This window comes from Palaemon carinicauda, chromosome 40, assembly GCF_036898095.1.
Source record: "Palaemon carinicauda isolate YSFRI2023 chromosome 40, ASM3689809v2, whole genome shotgun sequence".
Lineage (NCBI taxonomy): Eukaryota > Metazoa > Arthropoda > Malacostraca > Decapoda > Palaemonidae > Palaemon > Palaemon carinicauda.
Genome location: NC_090764.1, coordinates 37,662,328 through 37,679,827, shown reverse-complemented (window position 1 = coordinate 37,679,827; position 17,500 = coordinate 37,662,328). Strand labels below are relative to the sequence as shown.

General features: G+C 32.7%; 1 protein-coding gene and 1 long non-coding RNA gene across 2 annotated transcripts in view; one reads left to right on the top strand and one right to left on the bottom strand.

Annotated features, from left to right (window-relative positions):
• Positions 1–17,500, bottom strand: part of LOC137631656 (uncharacterized) — a 384,363-nt gene that overhangs the window by 90,259 nt on the left and 276,604 nt on the right. The window lies entirely within an intron of this gene.
• LOC137631648 (glutamine synthetase-like) overlaps positions 12,212–17,500 on the top strand; it is a 5,556-nt gene continuing 267 nt past the window's right edge. The window contains exons 1-3 of the mRNA XM_068363520.1: positions 12,212–12,371; positions 13,808–13,993; positions 16,149–17,500. The exon at positions 16,149–17,500 is cut by the window's right edge and continues 267 nt beyond it. Of these exons, the coding sequence (XP_068219621.1) occupies positions 13,819–13,993; positions 16,149–17,074 (1,101 nt within the window). The 5' untranslated portion in view covers positions 12,212–12,371; positions 13,808–13,818 and the 3' untranslated portion in view covers positions 17,075–17,500. The remainder of the gene's footprint in view (positions 12,372–13,807; positions 13,994–16,148) is intronic.

The window sequence follows — 17,500 nt, the reverse complement described above, 5'->3', positions numbered from 1 at the left end:
CTCTCTCTCTCTCTCTCTCTCTCTCTCTCTCTCTCTCTCACTTTCTTTCCTACTTCTCCTTGTAATAACACTCTTCGTCTTCCTTACTCTAGTTTTCCTTCAATTTTATCATCGAAACTTACATTTATCCCTTGGTGTTATTCTTTTTATGTCGCAATTACCATTATCAATCACGTTGTAAATAAAATCAATACTTAACCTTCATTGCCACCATTATCCTCATTATTCCCTAAATTATAAAATATTTATGTCACCATCAATATTACTCATTATTATTATTATTATCTTCGTCAACAGCATCACTTCCCAAAATTTTATTTCCTTGCTGTCCTCTATATCACATTTTCCTTTATAATAAAACCTTTAACATTGCCACAGTTCGCTTATTTTCTATCCTAATATTTAACTTTCGATATAATCACAATCACCCAATTCTAGGACTTTTTATCGTACTGATAACGGAATCGTATCCTTTCTAATTGAATTTTTATTAGGATCTACTACCATTATTATCACCATAAACAGAATCATGGTATCAATTCGTATTTCCACTTCATATACCATTTTCCTAATTAACAATTTAATCTCATAATTTCTTCTCATTAATAAAGGCTTTTTTTATCATCATCATCCATTACGGTCATCATCCACTTATCCTTATCATACCGACCATAATTTTCCATAATTTGATATATGCGTCGATAAAGCAGACATTCTCTCTCTCTCTCTCTCTCTCTCTCTCTCTCTCTCTCTCTCTCTCTCTCTTAAGTAGGATATATTTATTATTCTTTATATATCGTGCATTTCCTGCAATGAAGCACTTTTCCAGATGCATTTCCTTCTCTCTCTCTCTCTCTCTCTCTCTCTCTCTCTCTCTCTCTCTCTCAAGTAGGATATATTTATCATTCTTTATATATCATGCATTTCCTGCAATGAAGCACTTCTCCAGCTGCATTTCCTTCTATGAAGTACATTTCCAGACGCATTTCCTTCTCTCTCTCTCTCTCTCTCTCTCTCTCAAGTAGGATATATTCATTATACTTTATATATCATGCATTTCCTGCAATGAAGCACTTCTCCAGACGCATTTCCTTCTCTCTCTCTCTCTCTCTCTCTCTCTCTCTCTCTCTCTCTCTCTCGATATTGTAATGACTGACGGCCAAATTAGCAAATTACTGAGGACAAAGTAAATCAATTTGTTAAAATAATTTAACAATCTCTCTACTAAAGGACCAGCATGGTTCAACAAACGATAGAAAAAGAGAAAAAAAATCGAATGGATGATGAAGAAAGTTATGTTTAATGATGATAAAATGAATACAAGACGAAGATAGACGGCGGTCTTAAAGACTATAATATACAAAAAGAAAAATAAATAAAGTGGAAATGAGGTGACGCCGTAATGAGGAGGAGGTATATGAGAAGGAATGTTGAGGGGCAGGGTTTAAACTCGAGCATGTGCCATGTGGCCATTACCTTAAATACTACTGCTTTTTACATTAGATTACCAAAAAACCTTTTTCAATTTCCTTAAATTTCAAGCTAGTAAAACCGAAATTACCTTAAAATTACCTTGAAACCATGAAAATTACCTAAATCAAAGTAATTTCTTTAAAAGTTTAAACCTTATTGAGGGGTTACCTTAATAGTCGTAAGTCGATAGCAACCAATGCATTACTAACCTAATCCTTCATCTGCAGTGGATTTCTTCCGATTATTACTATTAGCTAAGCTATAACCCTAGTTGGAAAAGCAAGGTGATATAAGCCCAAGGGCTGCAACAAGGAAAAATAACCCAGTGAGGAGAGGAAATAAGGAAATAAATAAACGATATGAGGAATAATTAACAATTAATAAAAAAATATTTAAAAACAGTAACATCAAAACAGATATTTCATATCTAAACTATAAAAAGACTTACATCAGTCCATTGACTATTATTTATTGCTCTCATTCTTCTTCATTCGTTTAGTCTGATTACAAAACAATCGCCACCATTGATCCTTTTACTAGAAAGTTATTTTCCGTCTATTTAAAGGCTAACTGAGCCATAGGCGCATATTTTAATTCTTTTTAAGTACCATATATCATCAATACTTTTCAATTACAAAAATAAAAGGATGAGGAATAAAAGAAACAATTGTGGAGTCATACTGGTTATAATATTGGTGATACAGACGAGACATTTTTGATAACACAATTCTATTATATTTTCTTATATTGCGCGCGATATTTTATGCAGTTTCATTCCTTGTCACTGTGAAGGCAGTAGTCCTGTTTCCTATACTCAATAATGATAATAACAATAATAATAAGAAGAAGAATACCAAATAATTATAAAGGAAAATTAAATAGATGAACGAATTTATCTTTCTTAAATGTCTATGTTCACATATTCAAAATCAAGGCCATTTATCAATTTCGCAAGTACATGGATAATATTCGTTTTAATTAAAAGGCACACCATCATGTAGGAGACTTTGAACTTGCCTAGAAAGAACAATAAGATAAATAAAAATGGAAATGAATAAATAACTAATATGCAAATGAACACACACACATAAGCATACATACATATACATACATACATATATATATATATATATATATGTATATATATATATATATATGTAAATAAATAAATATATACATACATATATATACATATATAAATATATATATATATATATATACAGTATATATATATATATATATGTGTGTGTGTGTGTGTGTGTGTATATGTAAAGCCAAGTTGATAGAAGAGTAAATTGGTGGATGTAACGGTGAGAGGGGGGGGGTGAATGAATGAGAGATCTATGATAGTCACGAATTAAAGAAGAAGAAAGGGAGTTTTTATTAACTTGATATCAACAATATATAAAAACAAATTTTTTTAATGTCCTACATCAAACAAATGTTGGCCAAGTTCTCAAAGAAATTAAAACTCCTTAAACATAAGCTAATGGTTTAATAATGCAAATTTGTTTCCTAGATTGATGGATGGCCAGATACCCGACCTCCGTGACTCAAACCCAGGATGACGGTTCATTCTCGAGCAACAGGTGGGAGTCGTAACCACACTAAACCAGAATGGAACCGGATATGAAAGTATTTTACTTGTCAAATTCAATTTAGTTTCATTATGGTAACTGTTAGAGCAGTAGTCAGAAATGATAATAATAATAATAATAATAATAATAATAATAATAATAATAATAATAATAATAATGATAATAATAATAATAATAATGATAATGATAATAATAATAATAATGATGATAATAATAATAATAATGATGATGATGATAATAATAATAATAATAATAAATAATAATAATAATGATGATAATAATAATAACAATAATAACAATGATGATGATAATAATAGTAATAATAATAATAATAATAATAATAATAATAACAATGATAATAAATAATAATAATAATAATAATAATAATAATAATAATAATAATAATAATAATAATAATAATAATAATAATAATTTTTGGTATCAAAAATCCACAATTATATGCGTTGTACTTTAAAAAATTCAGCTTTAGCTGAAGAGGCACTTTGTAAAAAATGTGAAAGCTCCTGCTATTGTTAAATATACAATATAAAATATTTTAAATATTTTAAATTGTGGATTTTTAATACCCAGGATCAATAGACACGCCGTGGTGTTATATTTAAGTTAATAATAATAATAATAATAATAATAATAATAATAATAATAATAATAATAATAATAATAATAATAATAACGAGAAAAGCGATAGAGTAGTTTCATCGGAGAAGAATAACAGTAACAAGAATATTAACAATGATAAAATAGATCAACACAAAACGAACGAAACTTGAAATAAAACGAAATCTTTAGCTGATTTAAATCAGCCCCTCCATTGTAATATGCAATCTGATAAATCTGATCAGCAACAAGTAACAAGCGAGAACCAGCTCCGTTGCTGTGTGAAGTCGCGAACAAAGATAGCTCGAACAGTGACGTCATCCAAACAAACAAAAGAACTTGGCTAATGAGTGATTATTGGGAGGCATCTAAAGTATGTCACATATCGTAGCACGAGCGATGCATGATAATCATGACAATGTTATTGTCGTTACAGTTTATCTTAGTACGGTTTATAATCATGACGATAAGGATTCCCATGAGAAGAACAATGGAGTAATTAAACTTTGTTCTAATATATCTAAGGGAAAGGAATGTTGTTGCTAATCAAAATGATCTAATTTTCGATCAATTTCGTCAGTGGCTAAGTTCTTTCGCGACCAAATTAAGGTCATTTGTTTAAATAACCCTTTTCGGAAGATAAAAAGACTTACGTATGAGGAATCAATAACATGTGAGGAACCTTGCTTACACACAAAATTCAAAATGAAATATACACAAATAAAAATAAAGCTAAAAACGTCTGGTATAATAAGTAAAACAAATGTTCTAAGAAACCAAGACCTACGACCTCTTTGACCTCCCTTAGAGCGATCCTATTACCTCGGTAATAATTTCACACACAAAGTTTTACCATCATCTTTATTGTTAGAAAAGAGGTTATTAATAACACCCAAGATTCATTTTTATCGACTCCAGTATCCTTTTCATCCTTTTACAGCAAAGGAATAAAGGATGCTAAATATTATACGTGTTACTATTTCGTCCCCAACTTACCCGGGCGAATAGCCACAATCGCTGCATGACTGACTGACTGACTAATTGTCTTTCTGTCAATAACTACAATTAGCTCTTCCTTAAATTATCATTATTCTGACAAGGTCGTGTCTTCCTTCCATAAGTTATGGTGCTGAAGAAGATAGATATGTTCTCGTTTCAAAACATTACTACATAGGAGTCAACAATTTTTTTTTTTTTTTTTTTTTTTTTTGACAAGGTTGTGTCATTATGCCATAAGTTCTGGATTGGTTGACTTGCCATGGTGCTGGAGGAGACAGATCTGTATTCGCTTCAAACATTACTTGATAGGTGTAAACAAAAGTGTTTTTTTTTTAACTCACAATTGTGGAACTCTAACCACTTTCGAGTCTAAAGAAATATTAGAATTTGAATACGAGGACCTTGTTTGTAATTGTGAGGTCTTCTAACTCTCTAGAGGACTTATTCTTAATAGGTTTTGGAAACTGAAAAAAAACGGTTCATAATTTTTCAGAAGAGAAAAGTGAGCTACTTGATTAATGTGAGTTGCATATACAGAATGATAAACAAAGAGACACTTAGAAGGTGGTAGGGACTTTATACACACATATATATATATACAGTGTATATATATATATATATATATATTTATATATATACAGTATATATATATATATATATATATATATATATACAGTATATATATATATATATATATGTATATATATATATATATATATATATATTTATATATATACAGTATATATATATATATATATATACTGTAGGTATATATATATATATATATGTATATATATGTATATATATATAAACTGTATATATATATATGTATGTATGTATGTATATATATATATATATATATATATCGCATCGTTTTCCTTAACAGGGAGGGGTTCAACAAAAGAAAAACACAAGTCACCGCCATATTTATTCTTATGTGCCGTAAAATTGCCAATATTTTAGTTTTAAGCGAATCAGAATCTTTTCGAGCCCAAATTCACTCAGCATCTTTAAATCATATTTTGGAAGCACTGATCAGCTTCCAGGATATTAAAATCTCTCTTATCCAATACGCCCTTTTCACCTATCATCTAATCCATTCACTGACTTTTTTAAAACATAATCACTTATATAGATTATCCAGGCTTTTAATTGATCACAATAATCTATCACCATTATAATACATTCTCATCACCTTCCACCTTGAGTCTATTGACTGAATCAAATGCTTTTCCTAGACCCTAGATCCATACCTCCCTTAGTCACCACTTACAACTTTTTTTTTTCTTCACCTTCAGATCACTCGTATAGCTTTTGAATAGCATACCTTTGATTAATGCGTCCTTTACCTTGTTCAGTCCACATACCATATACTTTCAACAGTACATTAAGTAATACCACTACGCCCTTATAATTCCTCTAGTCGTCTTTATATATATCATAATATATATAATATATATATATATATATATATCATATATGATATATATATATATATATATATATACTATAATATATACAGTATACTACATATATGTAAATATATATATATATATATATATGTATGTATATATATATATATATATAAATTTCCCTTTTAATCTCACAAATTATCACCCATGACGTCATGAGCTTATAATATGAGATTGCACTTATTACGATTAATCCCACAGAGAGGCGTGAATTGTGGCTTACAGCACCGAGAGGAACCATTGTAATAAAATGATAATTTCTACCGATCTGTGAGTCTCTGTGAGAGTTGCATTCATTTACTTATCTTTCGATTTAATGTGTTTTCAATCACTTCGTTTATAGATCGTCCTTCTCTGCAATTTCTTTTACTTCTCCTTATGGTTTTTTCCATGTCTATAATTAATATGTGATTTTTCCTATAGACCTAATTGAATTTATCTCTCTCTCTCTCTCTCTCTCTCTCTCTCTCTCACTCTCTCTCCTCTCTCTCTCTCTCTCTCTCTCTCTCTCTCACCATTCAAAGGTTCCCAGAAATACTCTCTTGAAAAAATGAAACATCGGTTCTTTACTATTCAAAAAGATAAAGAAAAATAAGAAAAGGCTAACAGCACAGTCGATATGGTGATGACAATAATTGAAATGTATTTCTTGAAGTCATTATAAACAGGATATTGCAATAATTTCGAATACGAAAAATTTATGGTCAAAAATAACTTTTTACTTTCCAAAATGGCTGAATTTTTCAGGCATGAATTATGTATCTATGTTGTACAGTTTATAAATGTAAATCTGTTAATCATTGTTCGAGTACTGCTGCCTACTTTTTTTTTTATAAATTGATAATTTAAACACCCTATATCACATGTTTGTTTATAAAATGATCTCAGTATACAGATAAAAGAAAGCATGAATTTGTGTTGATAAAACCAATAATCAAAAGTATTGTTAACAGAATTAAAAAAAAAGCATAGCCACCCACTTTTTAATTATCTAGTGCTATGAAGAGTGCTCAACGCATAACCACAAGATTTTTTTTTTTTTTTTTACAGATCACTGATTCATTACACAACAGCATAAATTGATAATGCACGCAATCAATGTTGATACCAGAGAGGTGTTTCTGATATATGCAACAAATGACACAATCAGTCTGCCTTTTGCGTGTTCACCCTATTGGCTGCAACAAGGACACTTGCACCTACCCATTATTATTATTATTATTATTATTATTAATATTATTATTATTATTATTATTATTATTGTTGTTGTTGTTGTTGTCATTATTATTTGCTAAGCTATAACCTTAGTTGGCAAAGCAGGATACTATAAGCCCAAGCGCTCCAACAGGAAAATAGCCCAGTGAGGAAAGGAAACAAGGAAAAATAAAATATTTTAGGAAGAGTAACAACATTAAAATAAATATCTCCTATATAAACTATATAAAATTCAACAAAACAAGAAGAAGAGAGATAAGATACAATAGTGTGCCCGAATGTACCTTAAAGCAAGAGAACTCTAACCCAAGACAGTGGAAGACAATGGTACAGAGGCTATGGCACTACCCAAGACTAGAGAACAATGGTTTGATTTTGGAGTGTCCTTCTCCTAGAAGAGCTGCTTACCATAGTTTAATTGTCTCTTTTACCCAGTATTTAAGAAATTGACGTCAATAATAATAAAGATGATAACCAGACCATCACTACTACTTCCACTATACCAGCCACTATAGTCCATTTCTTTTAGCGAGGCAGATTTGCACCGACTCGCAGCGGTGCCCTTTTAGCTTGGAAAAATTTCCTGATCGCTGATTAGTTGGACAACATAATTCTAACCAATTAGCGATCAAGAAACTTTTCCAAGCTAAAAGGGCACCGCTGCGAGTCGGTGCAAATCTGCCTCGCTAAAAGAAATGGACTATAGTACTTTTACTGTAATAAAAAAGATATAAAAATGTAAACTATAATTACATTTAGTTAAGAAAAAATGTCATAACACCATACCACCATCTTAAATTATAGTTTACAATTTCATAAGATGTCAGTACTTTTCAAAGCAATCAATCTCAAGTCCTCTATAATCTCTCTTTCGAAACTCATTTCTTTGATTTATATGGCAACCATTAAACAAGGAAATTCATCGATTTTATATAATTACTTCTTAATTTGGGGTGGTGGTTGGGGGCTGATGGGGTCGGCATGGTTAAGAGGGCAAACGTGAGCCATTAAAAAGAAAAGAACAGCTTTCAAAAACATCAAATCCGATGACATGAATAAGGAGAGAGAGAGAGAGAGAGAGAGAGAGAGAGAGAGCCTTATTGCCTTATTCTATGTTTGGGTTCGCCCAGGTCCCTCAGTGTGAGACACCTCGCATATCCACCAGAGAGAGAGAGAGAGAGAGAGAGAGAGAGAGAGAGAGAATCCCAAACTTAATCTGCAGTATTCAAATATACACTTGGACACATTAGCCTTCTGGCACACTCCGGTCTGAGAAAGTGCACCCTGTCACGCCATTACTGAGCGGAGTTTCCTGTAAGTAGCACCGCCGACCAATGATCCCATATCTCCTTACACTAGCTGTTTAGTCATTTGCTGTGCAATAACGGTGAGACAGGGTGCACTTCCTCCGAGCCTGGTGTGCCGGGAATTCCTGTGTCCAACTGTACATCTGAATACACTGATTAAGTTTAGGAGAGTTGCACTAGCAAGGGCCGTCTGTGTAAATTTATGAAAAATATGACAAAATGAAAATCATAAGAAAGCGTAAACATAAGATAAAACTAAGTATGGAGAAAATTGGGGAATAAATCTGAATATTAAGAAAAGTGGTAATGGTAAGTAAATGTTATTTAGAAACTATTGGAGATGTCACCGAATCAAAGAATGAAAAAGAAATCCAAGACGAAACAACTCTAATAATAATAATAATAATATTAATAATAATAATAATAATAATAAATATTATTATTATTACTATTATCATTATTATATTTAATTAATAATAATAATAATAATAATAATAATAATAACAATAATAAAAATAATAATAATATCAACAATAAAAATTATAATTATTAATAACAATAATAATAATAATAATAATAACAATTATTATTATTAGTAGTAGTAGTAGTAGTAATTATTATTATTAAAAATAATAAAAACATTTTACTGATTGTTAATAAAATAATTAATAATAATAATAACTATAATAAAAATAAAAATAATAATAATAATAATAATAATAATAATAATAATTCTTATGTACGAATAGTTATCATCATTAATGTCATATTTACATTTTGTTAAGCAGTAATAAAAACTCCAACACCAAAATTGATTTATTTGTCAATAAATGTGAAAAAAATCTCTTACATGAATCCTTTGTTTTCAGTCATTAAATGTTCACGCAAATCAACAGTTGTATGCAAAGCTTTTTAAGCATATGTAGCATGTATTTTCGTTAGACGCTGAAAAACGTTCTTTTCCTCTCTCTCTCTCTCTCTCTCTCTCTCTCTCTCTCCTCTCTCTCTCTCTCTCTCTCTCTCTCAGACATACGCATACACACAAACAATATTAAATTTTGAAAGTAAAAAATACTATAGTCATAATAAAAGCAGAGAGAAAATAGAATAAAAACTAAAGAAGAGGATGAAAAAGATGATGCATATCAAAAGGAAGCTTACAACGAGAATAAAAATAAAGAGTAAGCAACTTTGAAGGAACAACGGCTAAAAAAAAAAAAAAAAAAAAAAGGAGAATTAACTTAGATAGGAGAAAGATCATGAAAAAAAAAATGATTAGGAGTACATAAAAAGGGACACAATAAATGGAAAAGATATAACTGGAACTGGAACACAAAAGATGTATAAACTAGCATAAAAAAATAAATAAAGAAAATACGAAAAAAAACTAAGGCGGAAAAAAGGAGAAGAGGCAGTAGTAAAAAAAAAAAGAGTGGAAGCATAAAAATGCAAAAAAAGAAAATGGGACGAGAGGGATCAAATAGGATAAGATGCACAGTTAGTAGGTCGACAGAGCATCATCCCATAAATCCTATTTTGCTTCCCCCAGAATCTGCTTCAGCTCCAAACAATTCCGAGATCACGTCCTCTGTAGTAGGAGATCATAATTATTATTATCATTGTTATTATTTTATTATTAATAAACTTTTTATTTCAAGAAAGAAAGTGACCCCTCAATAAAAGTTTTACCCAGGATTAAACCTAATTAGACTTTCAAAACTATGGATATACAAATCAGCCAAATAAATCTATAATAAACGTTCCCAAAGAGACTCTAAAAACTATTTACTCCGAATATAAAAATAAATGTTTAGGAGAAAATATTTAAAATCCTAACGAGGATAAACAAGGAGGAATGAAAAAACATTCTTATAGAAAAAGGAAAACCTGAGAAAAAACCATGATTATTCTAAATATCGTGTAAGACTTGGCAAACGAAAGCGAGATAAATTCCAATGAATTATTGGATGAAATAAGCCAACAGATTTAGTAGATTTGAGAGCAAAGCCCTCAGAAGGATATTGGGAGTTCAATGGCAGGACAGAATTAGAAATGAAACTATAAGAGTGATTACTCAAGTACCATATGTGGATGAGATTATGATGAGGGGTAGATGATGGCTTGGGCATGCTCTTAGCACTCCCAAAGAAAAATTAATTCACCAAAAACGTTCAGCTGGTTCCTACAAGTATAGTACAAGAAAAGTTGGAAGACTCAGGCCTACATGGCTGAGCACTATGAAGCGCGAATTAAATGATGAATGGAGAAGTATTGAATTAAAAGCTCAAGATAGAGACGACTGTAGAAACCTAACCGAGGCCCTTTGCGTCAATAGGCGTAAGAGGAGATGATGATTATGATGATGAGATATAACATATTAACCTGAATTGCACTGCATATACATAAGAATCTTTGGTTAACAAACGTATTAAAAGGTTACTTATAAAAATTGCAATCTGTTCAGCCAGAATCATTCCTAACAATCGATCAATCCCTGCCAATTTGACCAAGGCAGACACATCCAAATATTTAGTACTAACAAAACTCTAAACTATCCTACATCGAAATCACTCGGCAATGGCAAAATGAAATATTCAAACAGAAAGCACTGGAGGAGTACATTGAAATTAAACTCTATTTGTTTTGTGTATGGATAAGCAAAGATATGATTGAATTGGGATATAAAATAAAACTAATTTTGAAGCCTAATTACAGATGAAATAGTTACAAATGACACACAAAATCAGAAACGTGTCCATGGAAAAAATACTATCCAGTTTTCTCGTACAAACTGAACTGGAAAGGCTGCCAGTGTTTACCTAAAACGTTGCGATGGTAACTATAGCAACGTTCTTGTTAAGCGACGAAACCCAGACAAACATGGTTTCTTTACTATATTTTCTGAAGCGATTGATACAATGCATCATTAATAACGTGCGTGTCGTACAAAAACTAGGCTAATTCATACGAACAAATGACGTTCGAGTAAAAACATCGCGTGAGAGAAAAAACATCTCGGGGAAAACGTTGTTACATCTCTAAGAGACGACAGGCTGCAGCATCACCACAACGGTCACTAACACAGCATCAAGACGAAGGCCGAGCTCTATCTGAGTCCGACTATGAGGATTCTACGCACTGGTATAAAGGTGGAGGAAGAAAAGAGAAAGAGAGAGAGAGGGAGATAAAAGACAGTAAGCAATACCTATTAAATAGTGCCCCAATCAGTTGACGCTCAAATTTAGACCTTATTGCTACGACTTAACGCGCGGGCTTGCAGAATGAGTTGCCAAGACTACAATATGTCACACATTCCCAACGCTTTTAAACTCTAAGCGAAAATTGTCTTCTGTTTCAAATATATCACTATTCATATTCTAAATGTCTATTAAATAGAACCAGTCGACAATAAGCAACAGAGGATTTATCAATAAAGTAGATAAAACGAGAGCAGACGGGAATATTAGCAAATCGTTGGGAGCGAACGCTGCCAGTCGGATACCTCTAATTTGCACTGCGCATGGGCACATGACGTCACGAAGCGAATATAAAGGCCTGCTAACCTGAATTTCGGTATAGATTTCTTCCCCCATTCAATGGGAAAGCAGAGGACGGATAGTAGCAGATAGTACCCGATTGGAATTTGTGTTATTTTTTGTTTAACTTCAGACAGAAACGGCGTAACAAAGGTAAGGCGCTCGATGTACCGTGAGCGTAGCGTGACATTGAATTACTCTGAATTAATCCATAGACCGAGGTACAAGGTACACATTACGCACCAGACAACTCTTCATATCTCTTAACGTTATTATTCACTACTTAGATGTAAAGCAAAAGCAATTTATAATTCTATGTCCCATTACGAATACAGACAATGTTAATTTGACTGAAATAACAGCTGACTCTCAGGTACCCATTCCTTGTGATAAGCAACCTGCATTGAGAGCTGCCTTAAATGAAGACATGGTGGGAGAGAGGATTATTATAAGTCTCCCGTACACTGTAGTCTATATGTGATAAAAGAAACATTAAGATTTTCCATTTTATAGCTAGGTTCGTTAACAAGACCAGACTCGAAAATTTCATGTTAATTTCGGGCATGGCTGGACAATCTATGTACGTTTCTACATCTTTTTATATATATATATATATATATATGGCTGGACAATCTATGTACGTTTCTACATCTTTTATATATATATATATATATATATACACACACACTTGCTTACTACTATGCGTTTTAAAAGCAGCTCTTCAAAAACGTCGGTAAATTTAAGTAGGTTTAAAATAATCGATTTCAGACGTGTACGATTGAACCACCTAAGTCAAATAACAATGAAATATTAGTAACTTCATCAGAATTATGCAGCTAATAACCTTAACTCTCCCGAAACGAGATTGCTCGAAAATATGAAATGGCCACTTTGAGCTATTACCATATATCTCTGAACGACCTTGCCAGGTCTTTTAGGCCTAACAGATCTGGTAGGCCTAGTAAACACTTCTAAATGACATAGCAACCCAACAAACCTTTGGCCAGACATTAACCTTTGAGCCGCCATATCTTGTTTCTTTCTCATTGTTATCTTGTTCTTATAATTCTTGTTTAAGAAATTTCATATTTGTCACCTTTGTTTCAATTGCTTTTGTTTATTTTCATGTTTTTTATTAAAATTTCAGTTAATGTCACAATGTTGTGCGCAATTTGATATAATTAGAACCCTACTAGTAATAAAAATAGGTCCAATAAGAATGCTAATTTAGATAGAATTGAATCTAATGCCTGTAAATTTTACTTTGAATGTTCCTTTAGATGATAATTACGGATTGTAAATCATTATATATATATATATATATATATATATATATATATATATTTGCATAAATATATATATAGATATATATATATATATATATGTATATATATATATATATATACATATACTGTGTATATATACAGTATATATATATATATATATATGTATATATACATACACATATATATCATATATATATTATATATTATATATATATATATATATATGTATGTATAAACACAGTATATACAATATGTGTGTGGGCGTTTAACCTAATCCTGATAAATGTACTTTTCTATTTCCAGAAACCGCCAAGATGTTTTCCGTCGGAAACAGTAGTTGTGCCACGAATAAAACCGTGCTGGACAGGTATATGAGGTTACCCATTCCCGATGACAAGTGCCAGGTCATGTACGTGTGGGTGGATGGATCCGGGGAACACCTCAGATCCAAGACGAGGACCGTCAATTTCATTCCCAAGAGCCCTTCAGGTGAGAGAGAGAGAGAGAGAGAGAGAGAGAGAGAGAGAAAGTGGAAAGCGTATTAAAGACTAAACGAAAGATTAAGGAATCGAGAGAGAGATAAGGTCACAAAGAAAAGATTCTGACAAAACACATACAGTATATGAGAGAGAGAGAGAGAGAGAGAGAGAGAGATTTAGTTACTTAAGGACACAAAGAAAAGATTGAAAATAAAACACATACAGGATATGAGAGAGAGAGAGAGAGAGAGAGAGAGAGAGAGAGGGGGGGGAGTGGAAAGCGCATTAAAGACCAAAACGAAAGAGTAAGGAAACGAGAGAGAGCGAGAGAGAGAGTTAAGGTCACAAAGAAAAGATTCTGACGAAACACATACAGTATATGAGAGAGAGAGAGAGAGAGAGAGAGAGAGAGAGAGAGAGTTAGTTAAGAACAAAGAAAAGATTCTTAAAAAAAAACATCCAGTATATAATATATATATATATATATATATGAGAGAGAGAGAGAGAGAGAGAGAGAGAGAGAGTCAATATTGTCGTTTCCTCTTTGCTTTTTTTCTATTCATCTTCCACATAAAAAAAGAATCGAGTTTCTATACGTACATATGCAATTGAAAAAGGATATTTCCTTCACACCAATCGAGTTAGGTAAATTAATTCTATTTTCTAAAGCAGTACCTTGTTTGGACCTACTCTTTGCATCTAATTTCTTGCAATGCTTCCCATTGCAAAGTTAATATTTTGATGTCATCAATATTTAAAAAGATGGAAATATTTAAAATTTAGGGTGGGTGGGAAAAATGTAAAGCTGATATATACACGCAAGCATAGATATACAGGTATATATATATATATATATATACATATATATATATATATATATATATAAAACTAGGAATTTTCGATTTATGAAATTTGAATGCACATGTTCCTACACATGCAATCTTCATACATGGATGCATTAAAATAAGTTGCAGACGAAATAAAAATAGTCATGCATAAATCATAATTCAATAATCAGATTAATGTACCAACCCAAGGGTATGATAAATTCATAAGGAAAATAGGATATACACAGGTAGTAGAATATTATTTCTTGTTAATTCTTAGCAATGAAATAAAAATGATCTAATTTAATCATATTTAATGTAGAAGTCGGGCGAATATGCTCATCACGATATCTTGATAAGCACCCCATATCGGATCCGTTGTTTATAATATAATAATAATAATAATAATAATAATAATAATAATAATAATAATAATAATAATAATAATAATAATAACAATAAAACTATTAAATAAAACTAACTAAACAAATAAATATTCAGAGGTCGCACATTAATAGCAAAACTCTTCTTGCACAGAAAAAACTAACAAATAATATTAGCGTTCACGACCTTATTCATGGAATATATATATATATATATATATATCTGACAAATCACAAAAACCACAAATTGGGAAAAAAAAACATCTTGAAGTAGATTATGATGTAGATACATAAAATATGCAATAAATTATACTAAAAACTTAATATAAAGGCACATGAATGAGAGTGGAGCCATAGCTTAAAAGATGTCAATATGATGGGAGAGAGGTTGCCAAGGGTGTTGGTCCTTGTTGCCAAAGAGAGCGACAGGATTTTCTCTATCCCAAACTCGGTGCTGACGAAGGGGCCAGGGGCTCAGTGGCTGATCAATACTCACACAGCAGGTACTGACACCCCTACCGGTGTCCCCCGCCCTTCCTCTAGCCCAGGACCATCCACAACCTAGATCTTCTAATCCGGCACTACCACGCCTCTTCATTCACCTCCCATTTTCACTCTATTTTGCTTCAGTTTTGAGAGAGAGAGAGAGAGAGAGAGAGAGAGAGAGAGAGAGAGAGAGATTCATTCATAAGAATAGTGATGAAATCAGCGAATTTATCCATAAAGTTTTTAAAATCGAGAGATGAGAAGTGGACGTTTGGTTATAAAATGGATGTACGCCTACTTTACAGTGGCCTTTAGCATATTCAATAGACTTATATAATCCAGGTAGCCAAGTTTATATGCTGGTTAGGAAGGATATTTAAGAGAAAACATAAGAAATTTCTATGATTAACTGTTGTTTGATAGGCTAAGCACAACTAATACTTATTCCCCTTTTTGTTTCTTTTTCTAGAACTGCCCATCTGGAATTTCGATGGCTCTTCAACTGGCCAAGCTGAGGGCAGCAACAGCGATGTCTACCTTTACCCTGTCGCCCTATATCGCGACCCCTTCAGATTAGGAGATAATAAACTGGTGCTTTGCGAAACGTATAAACACAATAAGAAGCCTGCAGACACTAATCACCGTCACAGGTGCCTGGAAGCATGCACGAGAGCAGCTGACCAGCATCCCTGGTTCGGTATGGAACAAGAATACACTCTACTCGACACGGATAACCATCCCTTTGGCTGGCCCAAGAACGGTTTCCCAGGCCCCCAGGGTCCTTACTACTGTGGTGTAGGTGCTGGAAAAGTATATGGAAGGGATGTGGTGGAAGCTCACTACAGGGCTTCCTTGTACGCTGGAATTAACATCTCAGGAGAAAATGCAGAGGTAATGCCCGCCCAGTGGGAATTCCAGGTGGGTCCATGCGAAGGCATCACCATGGGTGATGACCTCTGGATGGCCAGGTACCTCCTCCACAGAGTAGCCGAAGACTTCAACGTTGTCGTTTCATTGGATCCTAAACCAATTCCAGGTGACTGGAACGGCGCTGGAATGCACACCAACTTCTCCACTAAGGGAATGAGGGATCCCAATGGTATTGTGGAAATCGAGAAAGCCATTGACAAGCTTTCCAGACATCACATTCGTCACATCAAAGCCTACGACCCCAAGGAAGGGAAGGACAACGAGAGGCGTCTCACAGGACTCCACGAAACATCTTCTATTCACGACTTCTCCGCAGGTGTCGCCAATAGGGGATGCTCCATCCGCATTCCCAGAGGCGTCGCCGAAGAGAAACAAGGGTACCTGGAAGACCGCAGGCCTTCATCCAACGCGGATCCCTACATGGTCTCTGAAGTGCTGGTCCGAACGATCTGTCTGGACGAGTAAAACGCGATCAGAGTTACAATCACTCACCTACCTAAACAGATAGTAAATACATGAATAAATGATAATAATTTCTAAACGATGCTCTTCCAGTAGCATCTTGGAAAAGATCTGCTTCATAAATAATAGACAAACAAAACAAAAAATAACGGCATTTGTGATGCTTTTTTGTTTATTCTCTCTTCTGTCTCTTTTACGAATCTTTCTTCTTTCTTTCAAATCTTATGTCACATTGGGTCAGGAGATTTCCAAATCTAGTGAAACTGTCTGACACGTGGGACCAACGCACAGTCCACTTATTCTTATCAATGATAATTTTAGTTGTTATTATTATTATTATTATTTGTCTCTCACTCATTGTAATTTCTTCCATGATAACTCATTTATCACTCTTGATTCAAAGGATGAATGACAGAATGTGTGTTTATT